This window comes from Chiloscyllium punctatum, chromosome 14 (genome assembly GCF_047496795.1).
Source record: "Chiloscyllium punctatum isolate Juve2018m chromosome 14, sChiPun1.3, whole genome shotgun sequence".
NCBI classification, from domain to species: domain Eukaryota; kingdom Metazoa; phylum Chordata; class Chondrichthyes; order Orectolobiformes; family Hemiscylliidae; genus Chiloscyllium; species Chiloscyllium punctatum.
The window spans coordinates 17560917-17583824 of NC_092752.1; the positions used below are offsets into that span (position 1 = coordinate 17560917).

Here is a 22908-nt window from a genome sequence, read left to right on the forward strand (position 1 = left end):
TAGATATATCCGAAGCAACTGCAAGTCACTAACGAGTGAATGATGTGCTAAAGTTTTTTTGAATTTTACTTTGGCATTTAGGTGGTACTAACTCATCCAGCACACCAAGTCCTGTTCATCCATTCTTCCTTGCTGACCTGCTTTGGCTGCCATTGCATCACTGTCACATCCTCATATTCAAATCCACCTGCCCCTCTCTCCTCCTCCACTTTGCAAACTACAAGAATTCTATGTTCCACCAACCATAGCTTCTTGTAAATCCAATTTTTTCTTCTCTCACCAGTGGAGGTGGCCCTTCAGTGGTCTACATCCTATGCTCTTGGATGGTTGGGTTGTGTCAGCAATCAACGCAGAATGCTGGAGAAACTCAGCAAGTCTGGCAACATTGGTGGAGAGACTCTCAAACTGACAAGGGAGACAAAAACAATCACCACAGAACTGTGGCCTTCCTATTACAATTTGTTAAATATAGAATATAAAGCCAGTATTAATGCTAATAACCAGGGAAGTACCACAGCGTTATTAACTCGTCTTGCTTGCTAATGTCCTTATATGTGACTTCTGACCTGCATGGTTCTCAACTGCTCGGGTAAGTTACATAACAAGCTACTTCAGTCAAATTCAGTAAAGTGATACATTTCTTCAACAACAGTTAAGGATGGGTAATAAATGTTAGCCTTACTAGTGACTTCCGTATCCCGCAAATGAATATGACAAATACCCTTCAAAAGACTCTCTCACTCTTTGCTGCTACTTACAATCTATACTTTGACAATGCTTTTGGTCACCCTGTCCTAATATGTCCATCTTTAGCCCAGTGACAGTTTTGTTTTATCTAACCATATTCCATGAAGTGCATTAGGATACATTTTCACATTGAAGCTGTTGCTAAGCATCCACAGTTTGTATTAAAACTAGAGCCAGCACATTTAAACTATCCTCGTATAATAATTTCCCATCTTTAGTGTTAAACACTTCACTTCCACCTTTACATGCAAATACATATATAGAATTCTGTCTCTAAAGATATTTCATTCTCTTCAAACATAGAATCTACAATTTAAATATACAATTAGTGAAGTTAAACCTTAACTCCACCTGTCACATTGAACAGGATAATCCTATTAAATCAATTGGCTCTGGCAAGTAAAATCTTGGAAAGTATAAAATAAAACCTTCAAAAGCAAGCAACCTTTTGAACCATATTTTATGAAATTGAAGATCTTTTGATTATCTACCTTGTGAACATGTTCACAAACTTACCTCAGCGACATTGTGGATATTTACAGTTTTCTTGGTCTGTGCAACACTTCCTACAATTCCCATGTCCAATGGGAAAACGATCTCATGGTCTGGATGCACAAAGCAATCTTCCATGGCAGCATCCTTGTGAATATTGAACAGCCTGGTGGCCAACTCTCCTGTGCCATTTCTTTGCCGATACATAAACAGACTCATTCGGTCGGCATGGATCAGGAAACTAAGCCTCCGTAAAGTTTTAAACACCACCTTTTCCATGTTTATGCTCTCCTGCATATCTCGGATAAGCTCAAAGAGAATTTCACTTTCCTCCACCTGACCAATCTCCCTGAAAGTTGAGATATCAGCACCAATGTCAGTCCTTGACATCACTTGTGCCACGGTTTCTGGACGAAGTGTTTTCTCAAAGTACTGCTTGGCAAACTCCGGATTGGAGTCCAGAAAATTTTCTGCAGTTTCCCTATTCATTTTGATGACTATTCAAGCACCGTTGCACTATTTCTGATAAATTCAATTGACTGTGGTAAATATTACACACCAGGTTTGCTGTGTCTACACTGGAGCTAGCTCATTGTACGGCATCTGCAACTATGAAGACTGCTTTGCTCCTGTCCTACAGTCATCAGCAAAGTATTTTCCTAATACTGTTGAAGGTGAACTGCTGTGCGTGTAGATTGTCTCAGAGAAACCTGATCAAGTGTCATGTGACACAGTAACAGCCAGTCCTAGTCTCTCTTTAGTGTCTCTTACCAGATTTCTAAGTAGAGAAGATCCTTTTCTGGATGACTAATTCTGACCAGCCTTTATACTGTGACAGTGGAGGTAAATCTTAACTATTAATCGATCTCCATAATCCTGTTATTGTGTCTGTTGGCATTTCCATTGATAGGACATATAAAACCTTGTTTTAAAGTGAGTATTAAATGTGTATTGGTGTTTGAATCTTCCATTTGCAGAGAAACCATTTTTCTATAGTTAAAAAAAAACCAGAGCATTTAGACATTTAGTTCTAGCTTTACCAGATTGGAGAGCTAATGCTCAGCATTGTTTATTAAATTGGAAATTGCCCTGTTAACTCACTAACATGGTAAGAAACAAAAGAAACTGCAGATGCTGGAATCCAAAGGAGACAAGCAGGAGGCTGGAAGAACACAGCAAGCCAGGCAGCATCAGGAGGTGGAGACGTCAACGTTTCAGGTGTAACCCTCCTGTTTGTCTAATTTACTAACATGGCCGCATGTGCTTCAGCCAGAAGTATCTTGTCGAGTATTGACAGGCTATTACAATCTCCTAATAGAGCTCTTGTGATGCAGTGGTAGAATTCTTGCCTTTGAGCCAGAGGGCCTGGGTTCAAGTCCCACCTGTTCCAGAGGTGTATAATCTAAACACATTGATTCAAAAATAGATATAACCCCCAGTCAATTTTAATCCCTTCAAATTGTCTGAATTAACTCCTCTTTTACCATGACAGAGACAGCATTTTCCTCCTTAGTAAAGAGAGATGAAATGTACTCATTAAATATCTCAGCTGTACCACCTACTTCAAAAAGGTACAAATTGCCTTGAAATCCCTAATTAGCCCATTCCTCAGTATCCTTAGATAGCCATAGAAGATGTTGGATTCCCCTTTTTTAGGTTAAATGTTAGTTTCTTCACATACTTGCTTTCTCCATTCCCCTCTGAACTATCTATAATTAGCCTGGTTCTATCATCCACCTACATCTAACCAAAACAAGCTTAGAATTCCTGCACTGTGGAAGCAGGCCATTTGGCCCATACTAACTCTCTGAAGAGCATTCCAACTTGGCCCAATCCCCTACTCTGTCTCTATAAACTACATTTTCCAAGGCTAACCCACCTAGCCTCCACACCCTACAGGGCAATTTAGTACAGCCAATCCACCTAACACATATCATTGGACTCTGGGAGGAAACCCACACAGACATGGGGAGTCCACACAGACAGTCATCTGTGGAATCGAACCTGGGTCCTTGGCACTGTGAGGCAGCATTGCTAACCACTGAACCACTATTCTGCCATGCTTCAGTTCAGTTTTTACTAATTTCACCATGCAGTGAGTTCTGGAATTGTTTATCTTCCCCTTTTTGGAAATATGTCTTGACTGTACTTGAACTCCCTTCTTTAAAGCCAACCAGTATTCATTTATAGTTTTGATCCTCCCCCTTTGATTACAATTTAAATCGAGGCAAGATCCATGCTCCATGCTTTCCCCCATTGAAGTTGGCTTTGCCTGAGCTAGTTATTCTGATCCTAGATTGTTCCTTGTGCTTTTTTATAACCAACCCAAATCATTTGCAACAATGACCACTGTCCACCATATTCCCAAGAACTAAGTCTAGCAACGCGTTTGCTTTCATTGGACTGGAAATATTCTCCTTAACACAACATAGAAATTCTTGCCCCTCTTTGCCCTTTCCATGACTATTCCAGTCTATAATTGTTTAAGTAAATGTTCCACATTATAACTAGTCCATAATACTTGCAGTTCTCTAATTGCTTCGCAATTATGTTCTTCCATATTTTCCTCAGACTACAGTGAGCGGGTGTTAAGCGAAAAAGACTGGAGATTCAAGATGACGGCAGTCTGAAAAGTCTGCTGTGTTGGGCTCTGTGTCATACCCCAGACAAGGTGGACTCCTACCCCTTTCCCTCCATTAGCCACCCATAAGGAAAATTTTCAGTTTAAAGCAGGCAGAGCACCTCACACCCTTTAAACTTGGATTTGGAAGCTCTGGAGTCGAAATGAAGATGACTAAAAGAAAGGGAGCGACAGGCACAGCATTCCCTGCTGTGTCTGGCACAGCTGACGCTTCGATTCCTGTGGTGGCGTCTTTAAGCTCGGTGGAGCAGCAGCACCTACTCATGGAGTTTGCAAAGCTCCGTGAAAAAAATCTAACCGGTGCTCGAACCAATTACTGCCGTGCTGACAAAGCATCAGCAGGAGTTTTGGGCATTGATGCATGGAAGCAGTTGAGTAAAGGACTGCGGCCTTGGAGACCCCAATGGAGAACTCCGAGGGGTGGGTCCAAACCTTGGAAGGCCAGGTTCAGGCCTTGCTGGAACAGTCGACAACCTCGAAAATCGAGGTTGGAGAAAAAAATCTATCGTGCCATGGGTCTTCCAGAACGTGAGGAGGGCGAGAACCTGGCTGAGTTCCTTGAGAGGTGGCTCCCAGAGTTGCTGGGGCTGGAGATCGAGTCAGGCCTAGTGAGTGTGGAGCAGGCCAACCGGATCACGATGCACAGATCAGCGGCCCCACCAGGTCCTAGTGTGATTTCAGCACTATAAAGAAAAGCAATTAATAATAGAAACATCTAGAAGACTGGGAAAAGATCTACAGGCTCTGGTATATAAAGGTTCATGGATAATGTCTTTTCAAGACATTTCTGGGCCATAATAAGAAGACAACTTTTGATGATGTTCAGAAAAAAAATTAGGAAACTTAAATATTCAATATTCTCTGAGGACCCCGGCAATACTATGTTTTAATTATGGTGGATCTGTCTATAACTTCGAATCGGTGGAAAAAGCAAACGAATTTGTGAACTCACTGAAATAATAGACTTGGACCAAGGGGGAAAGAGGAAAAGATGTGTGCAGACAATTGCATAATTTTTTGTTACCTTCGCTTTCTTTGTTCTTTTCCCTTTCATGGTCTTGGATCTTATCGGCTTCGCATTGCTTTGGTGTAAAATCTGGTTTGTTTCACATTATATCCATTTGGTAGTTACCTGTTATTTTTCAGTTCTGTTTTTCTCTGTGAAGGATGGTTACTTCTTTGGTGTAAAGATGTGTGGGATTGAAATATGGAGGGGGAGGAGAGGGCGTCCATTGTTAACTTGCAAGAGTGTGAATAACGTTTTTTTTCCCATTGCCTGGGTTTGGGGCACGGCCTTAACTGGAAGGTGCCAGGACGGCCATAAGGTTGGGAGTGAATGCCCCCTATGGGCGATGGGGGAGATCTCTGGAGATTTGTGGTTTTTGTGGTTATTTGTTCAAGTTAGGAGTAGTGGTTAGTTTCTGAGTTCTAGTAGTGTTTGTCGGAATTGTTTTTAGATTTGATAAAGTCTGGTTTTTTTTCCACTTGTCGTACATTGAATAGGCTTCTTCCGCTCGGGAACCACAGGCTTTAGTGTGCGGTCATGGCAAGCGATCTGCTCAGGTGGTGCACCTGGAATATAAGGGGGAGCCACTCCCCCATTAAAAGGAAAAAGGTACTTTCAAATTTTAAGAAGGGTTGATATCGCCCTGTTGCAAGAGACACATTTAACTGATAGGGAACATCTGAAGTTACAGCGGGGGGGGGGGGCTACAATACAGTATTCTTCTCCTCCTTCAACTCCAAAAGCAGAGGAACTTCCCATTTCATGTTATAGATCAAATGAAGGATGAATATGGATGGTTCATCATTCTCAAGGCTCTGATACACAGAGACGATTATGGCATCCTGAACGTTTACTGTCCCCGGCGCATCCTCTCAAACTTTTAATTGATGCTGTTTCTAAAGTTATGGCGCTTGAGGTGCATTGTACGATTATAGGAGGAGACTTTAATCCATGTACCCTGAGGTAGACAAGATGCCAAGGGGTCTGCTGGGTACACCTCTGCAATCTAGACAGTTAGTGGACTTGTGTAAGGAGTTGGGCTAGTGGATGTGTGGAGGTGTCTCCCCCTAATGGGAGGGATTTTACCTTATACTTTAACCCACACAAGAATTGATACGTTCTTTGTTCCGTTGGTTCGTTGGACTTGGCCTGCAGGATTGGGAACATAACTATTTCAGACCATGCGACAGTGTACTTGGATGGTAAGACCAAGGGTAGTGGAACAGACACATGGCATTGGCACATGGATCCATTTCTGTTGAAGGATGGCACCTTTGTACAGTACATTACAATGGAGTTCAGGGTTCTTTGGGGCATCAATTGGGGTACGGCCAGTAATCCAGCGGTGCTTTGGGAGACCACCAAGGTATATTTAAGGGGTCTGATTATTTCATACTCAACAACGAGAAAGACACAGAGAGGAGAGCAGCAGCAGAGGCTTGAGGTTGGTATATTAAAACAGACCGTCTGTGGTCAAGTTACAATGGGTATGGCTCTCTGGACTGCTCTGAACTCAGGGCTCACACAAGCGGCAAAGAGAGGGGCCTCCTTTGCAAAGGCTGTTCAAATACATGGATTGGCTTATCCGGTTAGGACGAAAAGTGCTCCACGGTCCATTGTGTCCGTTAGGGAGAGAACTGGCAACATCACTCGCAAGCTGAAAAAGATAAATGCCAGATTTTGGGAATTCTCTGCAGAGTTATATGGTCGGAGGGCTGCGGGGATGGAGTCGTGAGAATGGAATTCTTTTTTGAAAACCTGGACCTCCCTGGTATAAATGCAAATCAGGCCTTCCTTTTAAATGCATTTCTGATGATACAGGATGTATGAGTGGTGGCAAGGCACCTGGTCTAGACAGGTTCCAAGTGAGTTTTACAAGGAGTTTATACAGGTTAGCTGAACCGTTTCCAGGACCACCTTATGCACTCTCTTAGGGAGGCCAATATTGCCCTTATTTTAATGAAAGGGAAAAACTCCAAGGATTGTGCATCATACCAACCCATTTCATTGTTGAGTGTAGACTTGGAAAAGGTGTTGCCCTTTATTATAAAAGATGACAGACACGTTTCATCAAGGGCTGGAGGTCTTCCAATAATATCAGGAGGGTATTGAATATAGTGCAAGTATGGCAGCAGAGATAGATGCCAGGCTTGGTGGTGTCCCTAGCTGCAGAAAAGACTTTTGATTGGGTGGAATGGTCACATCTCTGCTGTTCTAGATCACTTTGGCTTAGACAGACCTTGGCCAGGCGGGTGGCAGTGTTATAGAGAGACCCCAAGGCAGTGGTTATCACAAATGGTGTCAAATTGAGCAATTTTACTGTGGGGAGAGGCAGCCTACAGGAATGTCCCCCCTTGCCACTATTATTTACCTTGGCAATTGAGCCATCTGAAAGGATCCTTAAATAGTGGCACCAAAGGTGGGAATTGGGGAAACACAAAAATTACTCTTTTGCCAGAAACCGAAGGACATCATCTGCATAATCCAGAAAAGTCCATACCCAGCCAATACAAAAAATTATTTGGTGGTTTTTCAATATACAGGATAAATTTTGCAAAGTCAGAAGTCATGCACGTGGGGGGAATTGGTGGAAGTACTGAAGCTGGAGGACAGAATGCAGTTTTCTTTTCAGTGGTCACAAAGGTCTTCTCAATCTGGGAGTTTTTATTCCTCCCTACCTTCTGTCAGCTGTACAGAGCTAACTTTGTACAATTGTTTGAGAATAAAGCATGACTTGCAGCCGTGGGAGGGGGTACCCATATCAGCCATATGGTCTTGATTAAGATAAATGCTCTTCCTTGGTTATTATATCCTATAAGGATGCTCCTGTAGTTGTTCCCCAGAAAGGTGCTATGGAGGTTTATCGGTTGGCTTGGATCCTTTATTTGGTACCAGACACCCCTCATTCAATTTACCAAGCTGCAACTTCCGCGGAATATGTGGGCTTGGGGGGGGTGGGGTAGTGGACCTCCCAGATCTGAAGAGATACCACATAGGCACCCTGCTGTCATATACAGGTGACTGGGTGCGTAACAACTTGAGGTTGATATGGCTTGATGTTGAGGCCTTACAGGCACAATATCCCCTCATTACCTTTATGGACAAGATGAGAGCTGAGGCTATATTTTTTTATTATTATTTATTTATTTATTTATTTATTAAACTCCCACACTACCGCCTAAGTGCAGTGTGTAAGACACAGTGAAAGACACAAAGTGCACGACTCTTTATTCAATTGCCACCACCAGGAAGATAGGAAAAACACCCGAGTGGCCAGTGACAAGCACTGCCCTTCTCATCAAAGGGCAATGCTGTGTGAGCAAAACAGTGAAGGGGAGGGTAAGAGCTGAGGCTATATACGGTAAGAGCCCAATCATCATAAATATGGTGAAAGTATGGAGGATAATGCAGTAAGGAGAGGGCAATTTGCTTAAGACTTTGCCATTTAACCCATTAGTAGGAGCCCCAGGATTTAGACCTGGGGCAATGGACTCCAGCTTCAGAGCTTGGGAGGGTAAGGGAATCTCCTGTTCGGAGATTTGAGAGAGCAGTCTTGATGTTTTTCCAACCAGTTAAGTCAGAAATACAAGATTCCTAATAGGGACCTTCTCCTACACTTCCAATGTTAGGGATTATATACACAGAAGACAACCACAGTCTTGGAGCAGCCCTATGAGTCAGATATATAGAGAGAAGAGTGCTCTCATCAATTAGTACTATATACCATCTGCAGAGAGAGATAGTGCCTTGGGGAATATGGACAGACTTCATGACATCAGGAGTTAGGGGAAGAAATTGCATCAGAAACATGGAAGGATGTATGCAGGGTATGTAAAGAAAGTTTCAACATGCAATAAAGCACAAGCTATGCAATTGAAGATCCTTCTTGGGGCCCTTATGGCACCAGAGAGATTAGCAAAGTTTAAGAAATGTCCCAAATGTAAAAATCAGCATAGGCACCCTGACATTGCTTTTGGACCTGCTACAAGATTTGTGGATACTGGGTTGCCATAGTGAATGAGCTGGAGAAGATCCTGGGAATTGAAGTTAAGGAAGATCCTGTATCTCTTTTGGGACTACTGAAATCTGCCCTCTTAGGGCAAGCACAGGAAGAGGTTACTTAACATTCTTACACAGTGTGCGAGAGAGAGAACATTCTAATGAACTGGATTATCAGAAAAACCTCCAGGTCTTAGGGTGGTACAGACTTGTAATGCAGCATGTCCCCCAAGAATACTTGACAAGTATGGTACACCATGGAACAGAGCAACTTTATAAGACATGGCAGCCATTTCAAAATTACATAGACATGGACCTATCAACAGTACTAATTAGGGACTTTAGAGTTGAGGGCCATATGTGGTGGTCTGGGGACCCACAGAGGATGAGGCCCAGTAAATACAGGCATAATAACTTGTTGCTTCTGCTTCGGTGGAGGTGCAGCAAGTGGAGTAATGTAATGTCAAGATAAATTTAAATTGGATTGTAATTTAATTTAATACTATTTCATTTAATTAGAGTTTGTTTTAATCTGGGTTAAATGAGAGGATTGTATCTCAGAGATTAGTAGATAGTTTATCATTAACATTACTGAAATATAATAGTACAATATTACTACTTTTCAGTATTTAAGTTTTTTTTTAAACTTTTCCAAAACATTAAAATATAAATAAGAAAGCTAAAAAGACTAAGACTCAAAAGTAAGAGAAAGTAAACTGTTCCTAGTGCTCTTGTAGCACCGTGGTAGTGTCCCTATCTCAGGTAGATGGCCCAGTTTAGAGACCTATAATATCTCTGAAGAAGTTGATTAGAAAATATCAACCAACTGTTCCTTAAGTGATGGGCTATCTACACAAAAGTTGGGATGTAGGAATGGAGGAAGTTCAAGAAGGTGTTCACACTAATAAGTGAAAGAGATTTTTTAAAAATAGCAAATGCATTTTACTACCAAAGATTGCATAATTTTATTTTAAGTTTTTGTCACTGGCACTTTGCTCCCATACTCCGGGCAGAGTGAGTAGTCAGTATCTCAAGTCGACCTCAGATGGAACAGGAATTGAACCTACACTCATTTTGAACCACATACCAGCCAGCAAACCAACGCTGTTACTAGTATCCATTTTACTTCGATATGATATACAGTGATAACTTACAAAATAAACTAAGCATTCGTGCAGATTCAAGTGTATGGTTATTGAATGGATTGAATTTGAACTGCATTAAATCCTTTGCTCAATATATCACCTTGTCTAGTTATTTAAAGCTGAGGGTTTGTGGTTTGATTACTGACTTAACTTTGCTTTTGCAGTTTCTCCTTAATCAACTTATTACTTTTAATATTTAATAAGTAATCAAACACCTAGCTTTCTTTCATCTCTGCCATTCATTCCTCTGCATCAAAAAGGTAATGCCACTTTTGAAGTTCTTCAGCTGTGATGTTGTCCTGAGATTTCCTAGGGCTGTTTTTGGTCATTCGCAAACCCTGGCCCATTTTCAATTACTTTCCCCTCTAGTTTTAGGATGGTTTCCCTCTGGAGGGTGAGGTTTGGGTGGTGAAAGACTGAGATGATACCTTAAGCTTAATAAATGTTGAGGCCTCAGAAGCTTACCAATCAATTGTGACAGCCAGGTAGAGCTGAACAGGATACATGACTGTAGATTCCACTTTCACTGAACACTAATCACACCTTCATTATCATAAGGTGCTCCATTACCTGGAATGCACATCCATACCTGCTTGAAAGCATTTTGTTGTGTTCAATCCAGATTAATGCAATTCACTCCTTAAAGTGATTAGAAATACTTAGAAGCAAACTGTCACCATGCAAGCAAAATAGTTATCATCCTTAACACCCAACTTCCATATCCATTCATCACCGCTTCTTTCAGTCCCAATATCCAATATAATATTCAATGGTAACAGCTCAGGGATATGACCACATGATGGTTATGTTACTGAGTTACTAACTGGGAGTAATGATCTGGATATAAGAGTTCACAGCCCACAGTGGAAGCAAAGGAATTTAACTAAATTAACCAAATAAATCTGGAAGTAAAAGCTTGTCAGGAATATGAAGCTAACAGATTCAGGTAAAGAGATAAAAATAGGACTACAGATCCCAGAAATCTGAAACAGTGCTGGTGAAAATCAGCAGGTGTGAGAGCATCTGTGGAGAGAACACATTGAGTCTAGTGACCCTTCTTCAGAACTACTTAACTCTCAGTAATTACCTTCAGAGTTGTACAGAATGCATCAAGTTATACTCACACACTAATGCCTCAGCGATGCTTGGTGAAACACTCAGTTGTTCCTGCTATGAATTCACTAAAAAGAATCTCGGGGTCACATCCTCTATCCTAACCCAACACTTGCAAATACATAATGTTTCAAGTTCAGTGATCCATTGACAAACATTTAACAGTTTTCTCCCTATAAGACCTGCTGAGTTTCTCTTGTTTCTGACAAAGACTTTGATTTTCTTCCCACAAATAAATGAATGAACCATCATTCCTGGCTTGGCCTACATAATGACTCCAGACTCTCAACAACATGGCCAACTCCTGTGTTCTGAAATGGACCATAAAGCCTCAATGTTAAGAATTCTGTGCCTCTATCACTTTCCATAAAAATGGGGATTTCACAAACTCCTTAACAGAGGTTTCTCCTGCTTTAAGTTCCAAATCTCATTTACTTCCTGTCAAATTCAAACAAAATCCCAACATTTGGGCATCATTTTATCTGAATACTTACCAGCAGAATTTGGCTTGGATTTTGAGTGAGCACCATAATTCTTTCTTCCACTTATTAACCAACATGCACTGTACCATAGATTCCATGCTTTTCAATGCCTCTGTCTTTTATAAGAGTTCACAATAAAAAACAGCAAACAATGGAAGGTAGACAACCTTTCCTGAGACATCTGGTCCTTCTTACTTCAGTTGAAATCTTTGGGGAAGGCGCAGCAGTAGGTGCAATTGGGCAGGTGTGTGTCAGTTAACTCTTTTCTGAAGGCTTACATCTGGTTCAGAACCTCTGTCACCAAAATGGATAATTTTGTTGTATATTCAGTAAGGATTCATTAACAAGGTGGCACAGTGGTTAGCACAGCTGCTTTACAGCACCAGAGACCCAGGATCAGTTTCAATCTTGGGTGACTGACTGTGCAGAATTTGCACGTTCTCCCCACATCTGCAGGGTTTGCACTGGGTGCTCTAGTTTCCTCCCACAGTCCAAGGATGGGCAGATTAGGTGGATTGGTCATGATTAATGCAGGGATTGGGTTGGATTCTCTTCAAAGGGTCAGTGCAGACTTGATAGGCCAGATGGTCTTATCTGCATTGGAGGGATTCAATGATTTACAACAAGTGCATATGGAAGTCCTGTTCTAAATTACTGCTTCCTTTGATAAACACTCTTCAATCTCAAGAGGCAACAGAAGAGAAACATCAGTTTGTCTGTACTTACCATTGTTATTTGATGTACTCGCTCATTTGCGGGTGTTAGGGTAGATGTCTAAGGGCCCGAAGGGACTTCCAGCAAGTTCACTGCAGGAAATAGCTAAGTATTTCAACAGTGTGGTCAAAAGCAGTGACTTCCATTTCCCCATTGTGGGTACAATTCAATGCCATTAGAACCACACAAAGTAATTACTGGGAGTTAAATAGTGTACCTTGAGTTCTAATATGCATTTTTTGTAGGGAATCTGCTGAGCACACAGTCTCATTACAGCATAGCAGTCAATTCCTGCAGCAACATCCTACAAATATCAGACGGCAGGAAGGGATCAGCACTCAAACTTAGTTTTCCTTGAAAAGTTTAATGGAATACATTTGAAGAGGCAAAGTTGAAGAATTCTTCAAGCGGTCACACCAAGATAGAACATCTACGTTCTACAGGATTAGTTTGTGCCACATTTACCAAACACTGGCAAAGATGGGACAAGCTCCCAAATAGTTCTGATCCTACTACTGAATCCAACTGTTGAGACAGAACAAACTCATTCACCAGGCCCAATGTCCCCTTAAAACACACACTTCACAGCCTGCTGGATATGCCAGCCAAGTTTTAGTACACAGAAGAGACTTATAAATTAACAACTCAAATGTCATTAATAGAGCATGCATCCCCTGCCTTTCCAGCCAGAAATATATAGATGAAGCACTCATTTTACACAGGCTTTGACAAATCATTCATTTAGAACTGTTCGAGTGTTAACCTCATGGATCCATTCCTTTCCAATTCCACCACTCTTCCAGAGGTAGGTCTTTGGTGACAAATAATCTGTTGCTGAACAAAGTAGACTTGGCAAATGAAAACATAAGCTTTTTATTTAAAGGGCACAAAAGGAGTGCATGTTTGTCTTCAATTTATATATTATTTAATGTCTCAGATAAAATGATTTGATAATTGCACTTAAACCCAATAAACAAATTTACTTCTCTAATCACATTAATAAATTGAAGTTAGCATATAATGTAAGTGAGTACATCCACAATAATGAGACTCAAACTATGCAAAAATTAAATCAAAACATACTTTGAATTCACAAAAGTAAACCAAAGTCACTGACAGGAGGTATTAAGCTCAGAACCTAACCAAGGAGGCATTTCTGCTGGATATAGCCAGTGAAATGAAAGTAGCCTGCAGCATAGTGGAATTGACTCCATGGTGATGGCAGTGTTTACCAGTCTTTAGTCTTTGACAGATCCACACTCTGGAGGTAATCCTTCTGCCTGTCTCCACTTTGCATAGCGCTCCTTAAACCATTGCTGAAGAGGCACAAACAAAACAGTTACTCTCTAAACAGCATAAGCACCATTAACACAGTAAAACAATCCAAGGGGCATTAGCTAACAAAATTTAACACTGAACCATTGAAGGATATCTTAGGGCAAATGACTTATTGGAGGGGAGTTTTAAGGCATGCCCTGAAATAACAAAGCAGTAGCAAGGCAAACAGTGTGGGAGGGGCTTTTATAGTGCCATGTAGCTGAAAACTCAACTATCAAACAGTGGAGCATTTAAAAGTCAAAAGATGCTCAAGTGCCAAGAATTAGAGGAAATTAGATCAGAGGACTGTAGGTCATTAGGGTATTGGAGAAAGGGCATTTTAAATTTCAGAGGTTTGAAAACAAGGCAGAAAATTGCAAAAAGGGAAGCATTATTTAGTTAGGTCAGCAGCAGGTCCAATAGGTGAATGGGGAATGGTGAGAATTATGAAGTGGGTAGCAGTGATTTAGCTGTCCTTATCTACATAGGCTAGGGAGGAAGTTAGGCAGGAACACGGCAAAGAGATATGTCCAGAAGTAGCCAAAAAGGTATGAATCAAGATTTCAGCATCAAATGATCTTAGCTGGCAGCAGAATTGGCGAATATGGTGTGATGGTGCAAATAGATGATCAAGATCTCAAATATGACATCAAGTTTTAGAACAATCTGGTTTAGCATCAAATAATTACCTTCAAATAATCATTAAAAGTAAGGATTCAGTCATGCTAATATTTAGTTTGGGAAATTTCTCCCAAAGTAGGACTAGGTGTCAGACAAGCAGTCAAACTACTTATCGATAGTGGAGGGAAGGTGGTGGCAGTGAGGCAGAGTTGGCTGTCACCTGTCTAGTGGATGTTATGCTTTTGGATCATGTTGTACAAGTGCAGTAGATGTGAAACTGGAGGGAGCCAAGTATTGACCTTTGTAGAGACACCAGATAGAACAGTGCTGAAGCAGAAAATAAGCCTTTGTGGTTCATTTTGTAGTTAAAAATTAAAGAAAAAAATGGAACCAGGTGAGTGCAATCCCTTAGAGTTAGATAACAGTGGAGAAGAAGTGTTGCAGGAGGAGGATTAAATGATTTATGATCAATTGACAGCTCATGTTACTGTTAGATTCAGGTTTAACGGAGTCATTGGATAGTTCACACTTGGTCTCTGACAATATTGCATGGTTGAATCCATCTATAGGTATTACAAATCTGATAGTGAAATCTCTCAAATATATTTTAAAATCATTAATCCAATCAATGCCCATTGACTTAATTTGTTTGCATGTCAAAAATTAAAATTGAACAATATATTGTAACCCAGTTCAGACAATTCCTTGTGAAGACTGAACAGTACTCCCATATAGGGTATATATTCTGGTACTTACTGGTTTAAACAGGAATTAAAAACATGAATGAATAAGGCATTGATTTGTTTAAACAGGAATCAATAATAGCTGGGCATACCCTATAGTTTACCATTAAATAATATACTATGGTAGCCTGGCTGTTATGGTGAACCACAGAGGCACTTTGGATAAACCACTTCCCTGCATCACTTCTGGTGTCTGTTTACTAGCCTAACTCACTGCCAATTTATCTAAAAGGAAGAGTTTCCTTCTCTGTTCCTCAGATCTAATACTGATGCCATTAAGACTTTCTAAACAACTTGATTCTCTCAACTTTCATGAAGGTTTCTGAACTTTATTCTCATGGATATTTGAAGATATTTTATCCTGGTAGGTATATGCACAATAAAGCCTCTGGTGCCACCTATGGGGTGATTCAGTTACTTGGAACACCTACTTTGGTAAACATCAGGCCTGCAATCTATAGTTTCCTGTCCACTAAAAAAGTGATGTATTAAAATTCAATGGCTGGATAATTACAGCTTTTTTTTGTTCATTCAAGGGACCTAGGTGATGGCTGGGACAGCATGGAGGTGGACTGTTCCCATTAGCTATTGGTTCAAGGACTAAGTTACAGATTTAATGTTTTGATTAGAAGTTGCAGGGGAATGAGAAAGTGTCTTTGTCTAGTGTAGCAAATCTATTGAACTTGATGCCTTTCAAAAAAGGTGGTGGAAATAGACAATCAATTAAGTCAAAAGAAAAGTGAACTTTCAGGGTTACAGGGAATGGGATTGACTGGAGGACTGACAGTGGCCTCTGAGTAAGGTGGCTTCCTTTGATGCTACAAATCATAAATGCCATGCAGGTTTTGTAGACTGTGGGCAATAGTTTACCTTAATAGTAAGCAATGGTTTTAAGAACACCAGCTAGAACAAAAAAAAAGGTGGCATAGAACAATGCCACTGAATTCATCATCTGATGTTCTGAGTGGTAAAGGCCTATGGGTTCAAATCCCACTAAAGCAATTGATTCACAACTCAGATTTAAAGTTGCCTCAGCAATAAACACTTATTGATTGCTGTTAAAAAAAATCTGATTTACTAACATATTTTAAGAAAGCATATCTGCCATCTTTACCTGATCTGGCCTGCAAATGACTCCAAAACCATATCAACGTGATGGATTTGCAACTGCCTCCTGAATCCTAGCAAGTCACTCAGTTCAATGGATAATTAGAAGTGCCTTGTTTTTTTTCCCCTCAACTGCAGGAAATACCAAATCTCAAATGTTTGCTGAATATTCATGTGCAACGACTATACAAAAATCTTTAGTAACTGTGCATGCTTTTTTTCCAAAAAAGTGAATCAAGTATGTTTTTGCAAAAAAAAACAGGCAACAAATGCTGGTCTTGCTAGAGTCTTGCAGAATGGGACCACTTCATTGAGCCAAATGTGGCTAAGACACATTCCTTGAGATCACCACAAAACTATCCACCTCTGACCTGGTCAGTTCTCCCTCACCTCCAATATTTTTTTCGAATATTAGAAAGAGAGTTTTAATAAACTTAACATGATATTTTATTGTTCCTGGTATCCACCAATTCTGAGCTAAAGCTTAACTTCCTGTAAAAAAAAAATCTGACAATTCAAAAGGAATGGAGAGGTTGTGGTGAAATGGGTAAAGTCCCTGGAATAGCTATCTAGAAGCCGAAGCTAATGCTTTGTTTTGATTGGATTGGATATTATTGTCACTTGTACCTAGGTACACAGTGAAAAGTTCTGTTTTGCACAGGCATATCATATAGAGATTATAGAGCGATAGAACAGAGCGAGGAATGCAAAGTTAGACAAAAAGCACGATCAGCATTAGATTTGTTCTGGGGACATGGGTTCGATATGCACTAGGGCAGATTATATAAACCATCTGGAATATAAAAGATTCCCTAGGGGAAGCTCTGTGACCACTTCTGTTATCTTAAGATCCCCCATCCCCAATATGGTTCACTAATATCCTTTAAAATGTGCGAGATCCCAAACTCAAACTCACTGGGGAAAGAAAATAGTTGATTTTTAAAAAAAAGTTGATTCTAAAGACCAATAATTAAAACTGGCCAACCAATAATCTAATCGACCAATTAAATACTGAATATGAAAATTCAGGCTAGAAAAGGTTTACTAGAAAAGTTGGTGGACAGACAGCCAACTGTATTCGACTTGGATTAATTGGGAACTTCCAGCACTCCCCCTCCATGGGATTTTGAAGTGACTGTTCACTTACCGCTGTCTCCTTCTCCGATAGGCCAGTCTCCGCCGAAATCAGCATCACGGTCGAGGAGTCTGGCTGCCTCATTCGGGTGAAGGTCTCCTCCAGCAGTTGAACCTGATCCTCTTTCAGGTCCATAGTTCCCGCGGAAGCGGGTCCAGAACCAGTGCCTGCTCCTTGCTGCTCCATCGGGGCTGTCTGTGAACGGGAACAGAGAGGGGGAAGGTTGCACCCTGATGAGTATTTACTGAGCAGATGACACCGCCCTAAAAGCAAAAGCACCGACTGCCTCTGTCTGGCGACAAGTCTCCACACTAACAATTATCACAACCTGGCGAAATACTTCATATCGTGTGTGTGTGTGTGTGTGTGTGTGTGTGTGTGTTTATTGAGAGACATGGGAAGCCAACCTGAAACCCACCCAGAAACTACTGGCGGAATCTCACAGGCACATATTAAATTACAGCTACCTGGCTCTGCCGCTTAATTCCGCAGTTAACCACCCTTCCCAATAATAACAACAAGCAGAGTGGGAATCTATATTGTAGAGTGTCCAGACACGGAACAAGTTAATTGGTTCAAAATTTGCATCCCAATTAAACAAAAACCGACTGCCTTCATTTCACGTTGCTAGAGCACGAGAGAAGCCAATAGCAGAGGACTACAGTTCCCTCAGCTATTCCCAGATCGTTCCGGTTACCAGGCAAAACTTTTTTGTTTGTTGCAAAGCTTCAATACAACATTGAATGGGGTGAGGGGGAGCTAGCTTAGAGCACAACTCGGCACCACAGGTAGCAAATTTGAGAGCGAAGTCAGGTTCATCAGAGATTGGACCTCATCCATTAGAAATTATACAATTCGTTCCACCAGGCCCTTGATTCTCCTCCCAGTGGCTGAACGATGAGTGACCTGAAGTGAAAAGACAGACTTGCATTTATGTAGCGCCTTTCAAGACGATAGGAGGTTCCAAAGTGGCCAGAATACCAGTGTTTCATTTTGAGTTGCTGAAAGGAAACTACACTGGAATAATGATACTGCTTAGATCTGGATAAATATTCTGAAGACCAGGCTTCAAATCCCACGAGGCAACAGGGCAAAATTTAATAGACCTAGAATGAAAACTTTGTTTTTTTATTAATGTGAATGTCACTGGGCAGGCCAGCATTTATTACCCATATTTAATTGTCAAGAGGGTGGTTCAGAGTCTTAGAATCCCTACAGTGTGGAAACAGGCCCACACCTATACCCTCCAAACAACCTCCCACCCTGTAAACTTTTCCATGGCTAATCCACCCAGCCTGTGTCACTGGACACCATGGACAATTTAGTTTGGCCAACCCACCTCAGTTGCACATCTTTGGACTGTGGGAGGAAACCTGTGCAGACACAGGGAAAATGTCCAAACGCAACACAGATGCCCAAGGGTAAAATCAAACTTGGGTCCCTGATGCTGTGAGGCAGCAGTGCTAACCACCATGCCACCCTAACCACATTGCTGTGGGTCTGGAGTCAAATGTATGTCATATCAAGTAGGCATGGCAGTTTTCCTCCCTAAAACACATTAGTGAACCAGATTCTTGTAAATATTTGGAAATATCCATCTTGTTCACCTCGTAGACCTTCGAGTGAAATCAGCCAACCTTGCCTTGCCTGGCCTATGGGTGACTTCAGACCCCCAGCAATGTGATTTAGTCTTGACTGTTCAGAATTGGCCCTGTGAGCTGTCCAAGCCCACATCTTAAGAACTTTTCAAGAAAAGCTTTCGCAGTACCTTTCTAGAACAGTGATGTTCACGGACAAACAATTGGAAATGTCATGCACAGAAATGGAAGGAAAATAATTTGGAAAAAAACAAAAATGATTTTAAAAGGCTGGAAGTATTTACTGAATACTTTGCAGGGTCTGAAAACCTTACCACCTGCTGACTTGCTCCGACAGTATTAATGAACCTGCTGGATACTTCGCATCTAGTATATCCATAGACTGAAATTAGATTCATTTATCCTTCCCCTTTATATGTGCATCTTAGTGATGAGTTAAGTTCCGTACATTGGTATGAAATCCTTTTACTTCCCAAACTTCCATCATGAAGAAATAATGCCAAATGCCATTCTCAGAATCAAGCTGGACAATTTCCCACTTCCCCACATTGAACTCCGATCACTACAGTTTTGCCCACTCACTTATTTTGTCTTTGGCTCTGTTACTTCCTGCTCTGCACAACGTACAGTGCTATCTTATTTCTATTGCTTCATCTAAGCCATTAATAAGCATGATGAATTCCTGAGAGCACTACTCAGTTTACTCGGTATATCACTTCATACCTGCCAATTAGATAATGAACCCTTTATCTCCCTGTGTCTGCGTGGGTTTCCTCCAGGCGCCCTGGTTTCCTCCCACAGTCCAAAGATGCGCAGGTTGGGTGAATTGGCCATGCTAAATTGCCCATATGTTCAGGAATATGTAGGTTTAGTGCATTAGTAAAGGGTTAATATAGAATAGGGGAATGTGTCTGTGTGGGTTACTCTTTGGAGGGTCGGTGTGGATTGTAGGGTCAAAGGGCCTGTTTCCACATTGTATGGATTCTATGATTCTTTATCTCCACCCCCTGTCTCTGATACCCGACAACCAAACCAAGGCACAAAATCATCTCCAACTACGTGAGCTGTCACTTTTGTTAATAATCTCTTGTTCACTGATCCACTGAGTGGCCTCCTCAAGAGATAAAACTAGGTGAGCTTGAGATGGTTGTAAGCACAAGCGGTGGCAAGACCATGAAGGTTCTAGTTTGGCCTTTCCGCCTTTGAGTTGTGATATAGCGGGCCCAGCCATAGAACAAGCAGTTCTGTCCCTACAAACGGGATTGAGAGGTTACAAGAATTGCTGAAGATATGGAGATATTTAGAGAGCGAGACTTTTGGAGAAGCTGGATGTTGAGGCTGACCTGTGCTCATAGACAATAGCACATAGGAGGTAAAAACAATGACTGCAGATGCTGGAAACCAGATTCTGGATTCGTGGTGCTGGAAGAGCACAGCAGTTCAGGCAGCATCCAAGTAGGTTCGAAATCGACGTTTCGGGCAAAAGCCCTTCATCAGGAATAAAGGCAGTGAGCCTGAAGCTCTCCTCTAGCTTATCTCTCCATGCTTCAGGCTCACTGCCTTTATTCCTGATGAAGGGCTTTTGCCCGAAACGTCGATTTCGAAGCTACTTGGATGCTGCCTGAACTGCTGTGCCCTTCCAGCACCACGAATCCAGAATAGCACATAGGAGCAGAATGCAGACAGGGAGGTTATCTTCTAGCTGTATAGGTTGCTGGCGAAGTCCCCCCCAGAGTATTGTGTACAGTTTTGATCTCCTCACTTGAGAAAGAAGGTACTTGCACTGGAGGGGGATGCAGAGGAGGTTCACTAGGTTGATATTGGAATTGAGAGGCTTGGCTTATGAGGGGAGATTGAGTCGACTGGGACTATACGCATTGGAATTTAGAAGAATGATGGGGGATCTTATAGAAACATAAAGTTATGAAGGGAATAGTTAAGAGAGAAGCAGGGTTTAAAGAAAACACAACACCAGTTTATAGTCCAATAGGTTCATTTGGAAATACAAGCTTTCAGAGCGCTGCTCTTTCGTCAGGTAACTAGTTGACTAGGATTGCCCTTTGGGTTTAAATACAAACTTGTATGATCCTCCTTTTGGAAAAGCAACCTTGATATCATTTTTTTTCCCATTTGTTTTTACAAAGCAAGGTTAGATTGTGGTGTTATTTGCAATGAATGTAGGTTAATAGATGTTTCTGTTACCTTTTGAAAGGGAATTAGAAAGTCGCGTTATAAAGAATTTCAAGGGATATGAATATCCAGCAGAAGATTGGGTTTCATGGACATCATCCATTTACCTTCCTTGCTTTGGCTGGTTGAATAAACACTTTTTTTATTCTGGGTCATTCTATGACTTTGTGCCCAGGATTTATTATGTAAAGGCCCAGCAGATTCCACAGTTGCTATAGAAACCATAAAGTGAATGTTCAGAAGCTGTCTCCCCATACTTACTGAAAGAAGTTGTCTTTAGTGGAAGAATCATCATCCCACATCATCACGGGTCTACAATGCCTTCAGTTCCGAAGACATGGGATATTTTTCAAGTATAAACTGTGACCATGGGATACCTCATGCATTTGGCTGTTTCTCTGAGTTGAAAAGCATTTCTGGAGAGCCGGAGAGAGGGAGAGAGATGATGTCCAGCTGATTGAATCTAAAGCATATGAAATAGAACCTGCAAACATTGAGTCGTATCACAAGTTTTTCTTCAACTTTCTCATTCTTTGAAAGACTGCATTATCCTTTCAATTGAACAAATCTGCTGCCAATGGTGTTGTAACTGTCTAGTTTTTACATAAAGCTTCCGGAATCCAATGAATGAATAGCCATTAGATCATTTAGTTTTCCCAAGACATACTTTCAGTGAATGTTTACAAGAAAATCAAACCCATTGTACTTGGGAAATGTTTCAGAAATCTGCAGTGTTAGAAATGCGACCCAGTTATTCTGCTTCTCTTGTTTCAGGGTGTGCCAACAGTGAAATGCAAAGTCTGATAGTTCAAATAAGTTGCTATGTGGAAAAACCTGCAGTACAGGCTGATCGTGGATCTTGTCACAAATAGAAAATATCTAGAAAAGTTAAGCACTTAAAGGAAGGTTCAGAGACTCCATTTCAGGAACTGGGTGTGGTGACAATCAAATGTTTTGTGGCTGGTCAATAATCGAAGTGGTGAACATTTTAAAAGTGATTGCACAAGTTGAAGTATAAGCCAATTAAATGTCAGCTGTGACACCTGGCGTTCACACCCAGTGAGGTGGAAATGTCAGAGAACTTTAACATAGCTGTCGGAACCAATGTGGGCATTGCATTGGACTGAAGACCAACCTTGTAATGAAATAAATACTTTTCACAATTGCAGGACATCTTCAAGGCAGTGAAGCACTTTCTACCATTTGTAACACAGCAAACTACCATAATAGCAGATAGTGATATTACTTGAATAATAAATATTGGCTGGGAACTGGGGTAGTTTGCCTGCTTTTTTAAAAAATAGTCTCATGTGACCTTTTACGTCCATCTGCAAACACAGATAGAGTTTGGGTTTCATTAGCCATCTGAAATACAACACCTTCAATGTTAATGCACTGAATTCAGAATAGATTATGTGCTTGGCTCTGTGCAGTGTTGCCTAAGTGCTATGATTGAGCCAAGACTGGAACTTATGGAGGTTGTTGGGATCTCCATCAGCTCATGCTGAAGAAGATGCCAAAGGCCAGTCAGTGCAAGTATAGAGTCCAGCTCTTGAGGCAATCCATGGCAAAGCAACCCAGTTGAATGGCACTTCATCCACTAACTTTCCCTTCCTTCAGCACTGACACACAGTGGCAGTATTTTATACCATCTACAAGATACAATGCAGCAACTCATCAGGGCTCCTTCAGCTACACCTTACAAACCCATGACCTCTTAGCACCTCACCCTTGAAGGGCAGCAGATATATGGGAGCACTACTATGTCCACCAGATGCAAAGTCTCCCCACCATCTTGACTCAGAACTATATTGTCATTCCCTTATTGTTGCTGGGACAAAATCCTGGAACACACTCC

General features: G+C 41.2%; 2 protein-coding genes across 4 annotated transcripts in view; both read right to left on the reverse strand.

Annotated features, from left to right (window-relative positions):
* Positions 1-1991, reverse strand: part of LOC140485634 (rod cGMP-specific 3',5'-cyclic phosphodiesterase subunit beta-like) — a 77345-nt gene extending 75354 nt beyond the window's left edge. The window contains exon 1 of one of the 2 annotated variants that reach the window (XM_072583988.1): positions 1264-1991. In XM_072583988.1, the coding sequence (XP_072440089.1) occupies positions 1264-1728 (465 nt within the window). In that variant the 5' untranslated portion in view covers positions 1729-1991. The remainder of the gene's footprint in view (positions 1-1263) is intronic. The other variant, XM_072583987.1, reaches the window with a different exon arrangement.
* A 10692-nt stretch (positions 1992-12683) lies between these two features.
* hopx (HOP homeobox) lies at positions 12684-17895 on the reverse strand. 2 transcript variants are annotated; one of them, XM_072583989.1, is made up of 3 exons: positions 17875-17895; positions 17275-17457; positions 12684-13655 (listed from the first exon to the last, which is right to left on the reverse strand). In XM_072583989.1, the coding sequence occupies exons 1-3, from the start codon at positions 17878-17880 to the stop codon at positions 13578-13580; spliced, it is 267 nt and encodes an 88-aa protein (XP_072440090.1). In that variant the 5' UTR covers positions 17881-17895; the 3' UTR covers positions 12684-13577. The 2 variants fall into 2 exon arrangements, with proteins under 2 accessions (XP_072440090.1, XP_072440091.1); XM_072583990.1 differs by lacking the exon at positions 17875-17895 and adding an exon at positions 17730-17830.
* Between the last annotated feature and the right edge of the window lie 5013 nt (positions 17896-22908).

Coding starts and splice junctions, on each gene's coding strand:
- hopx (XM_072583989.1), bottom strand. Junction 13,656..17,274: donor TATCGGAGAAGGAGACAGCG/GTAAGTGAACAG, acceptor GTGCCTCTTCAG/CAATGGTTTAAGGAGCGCTA.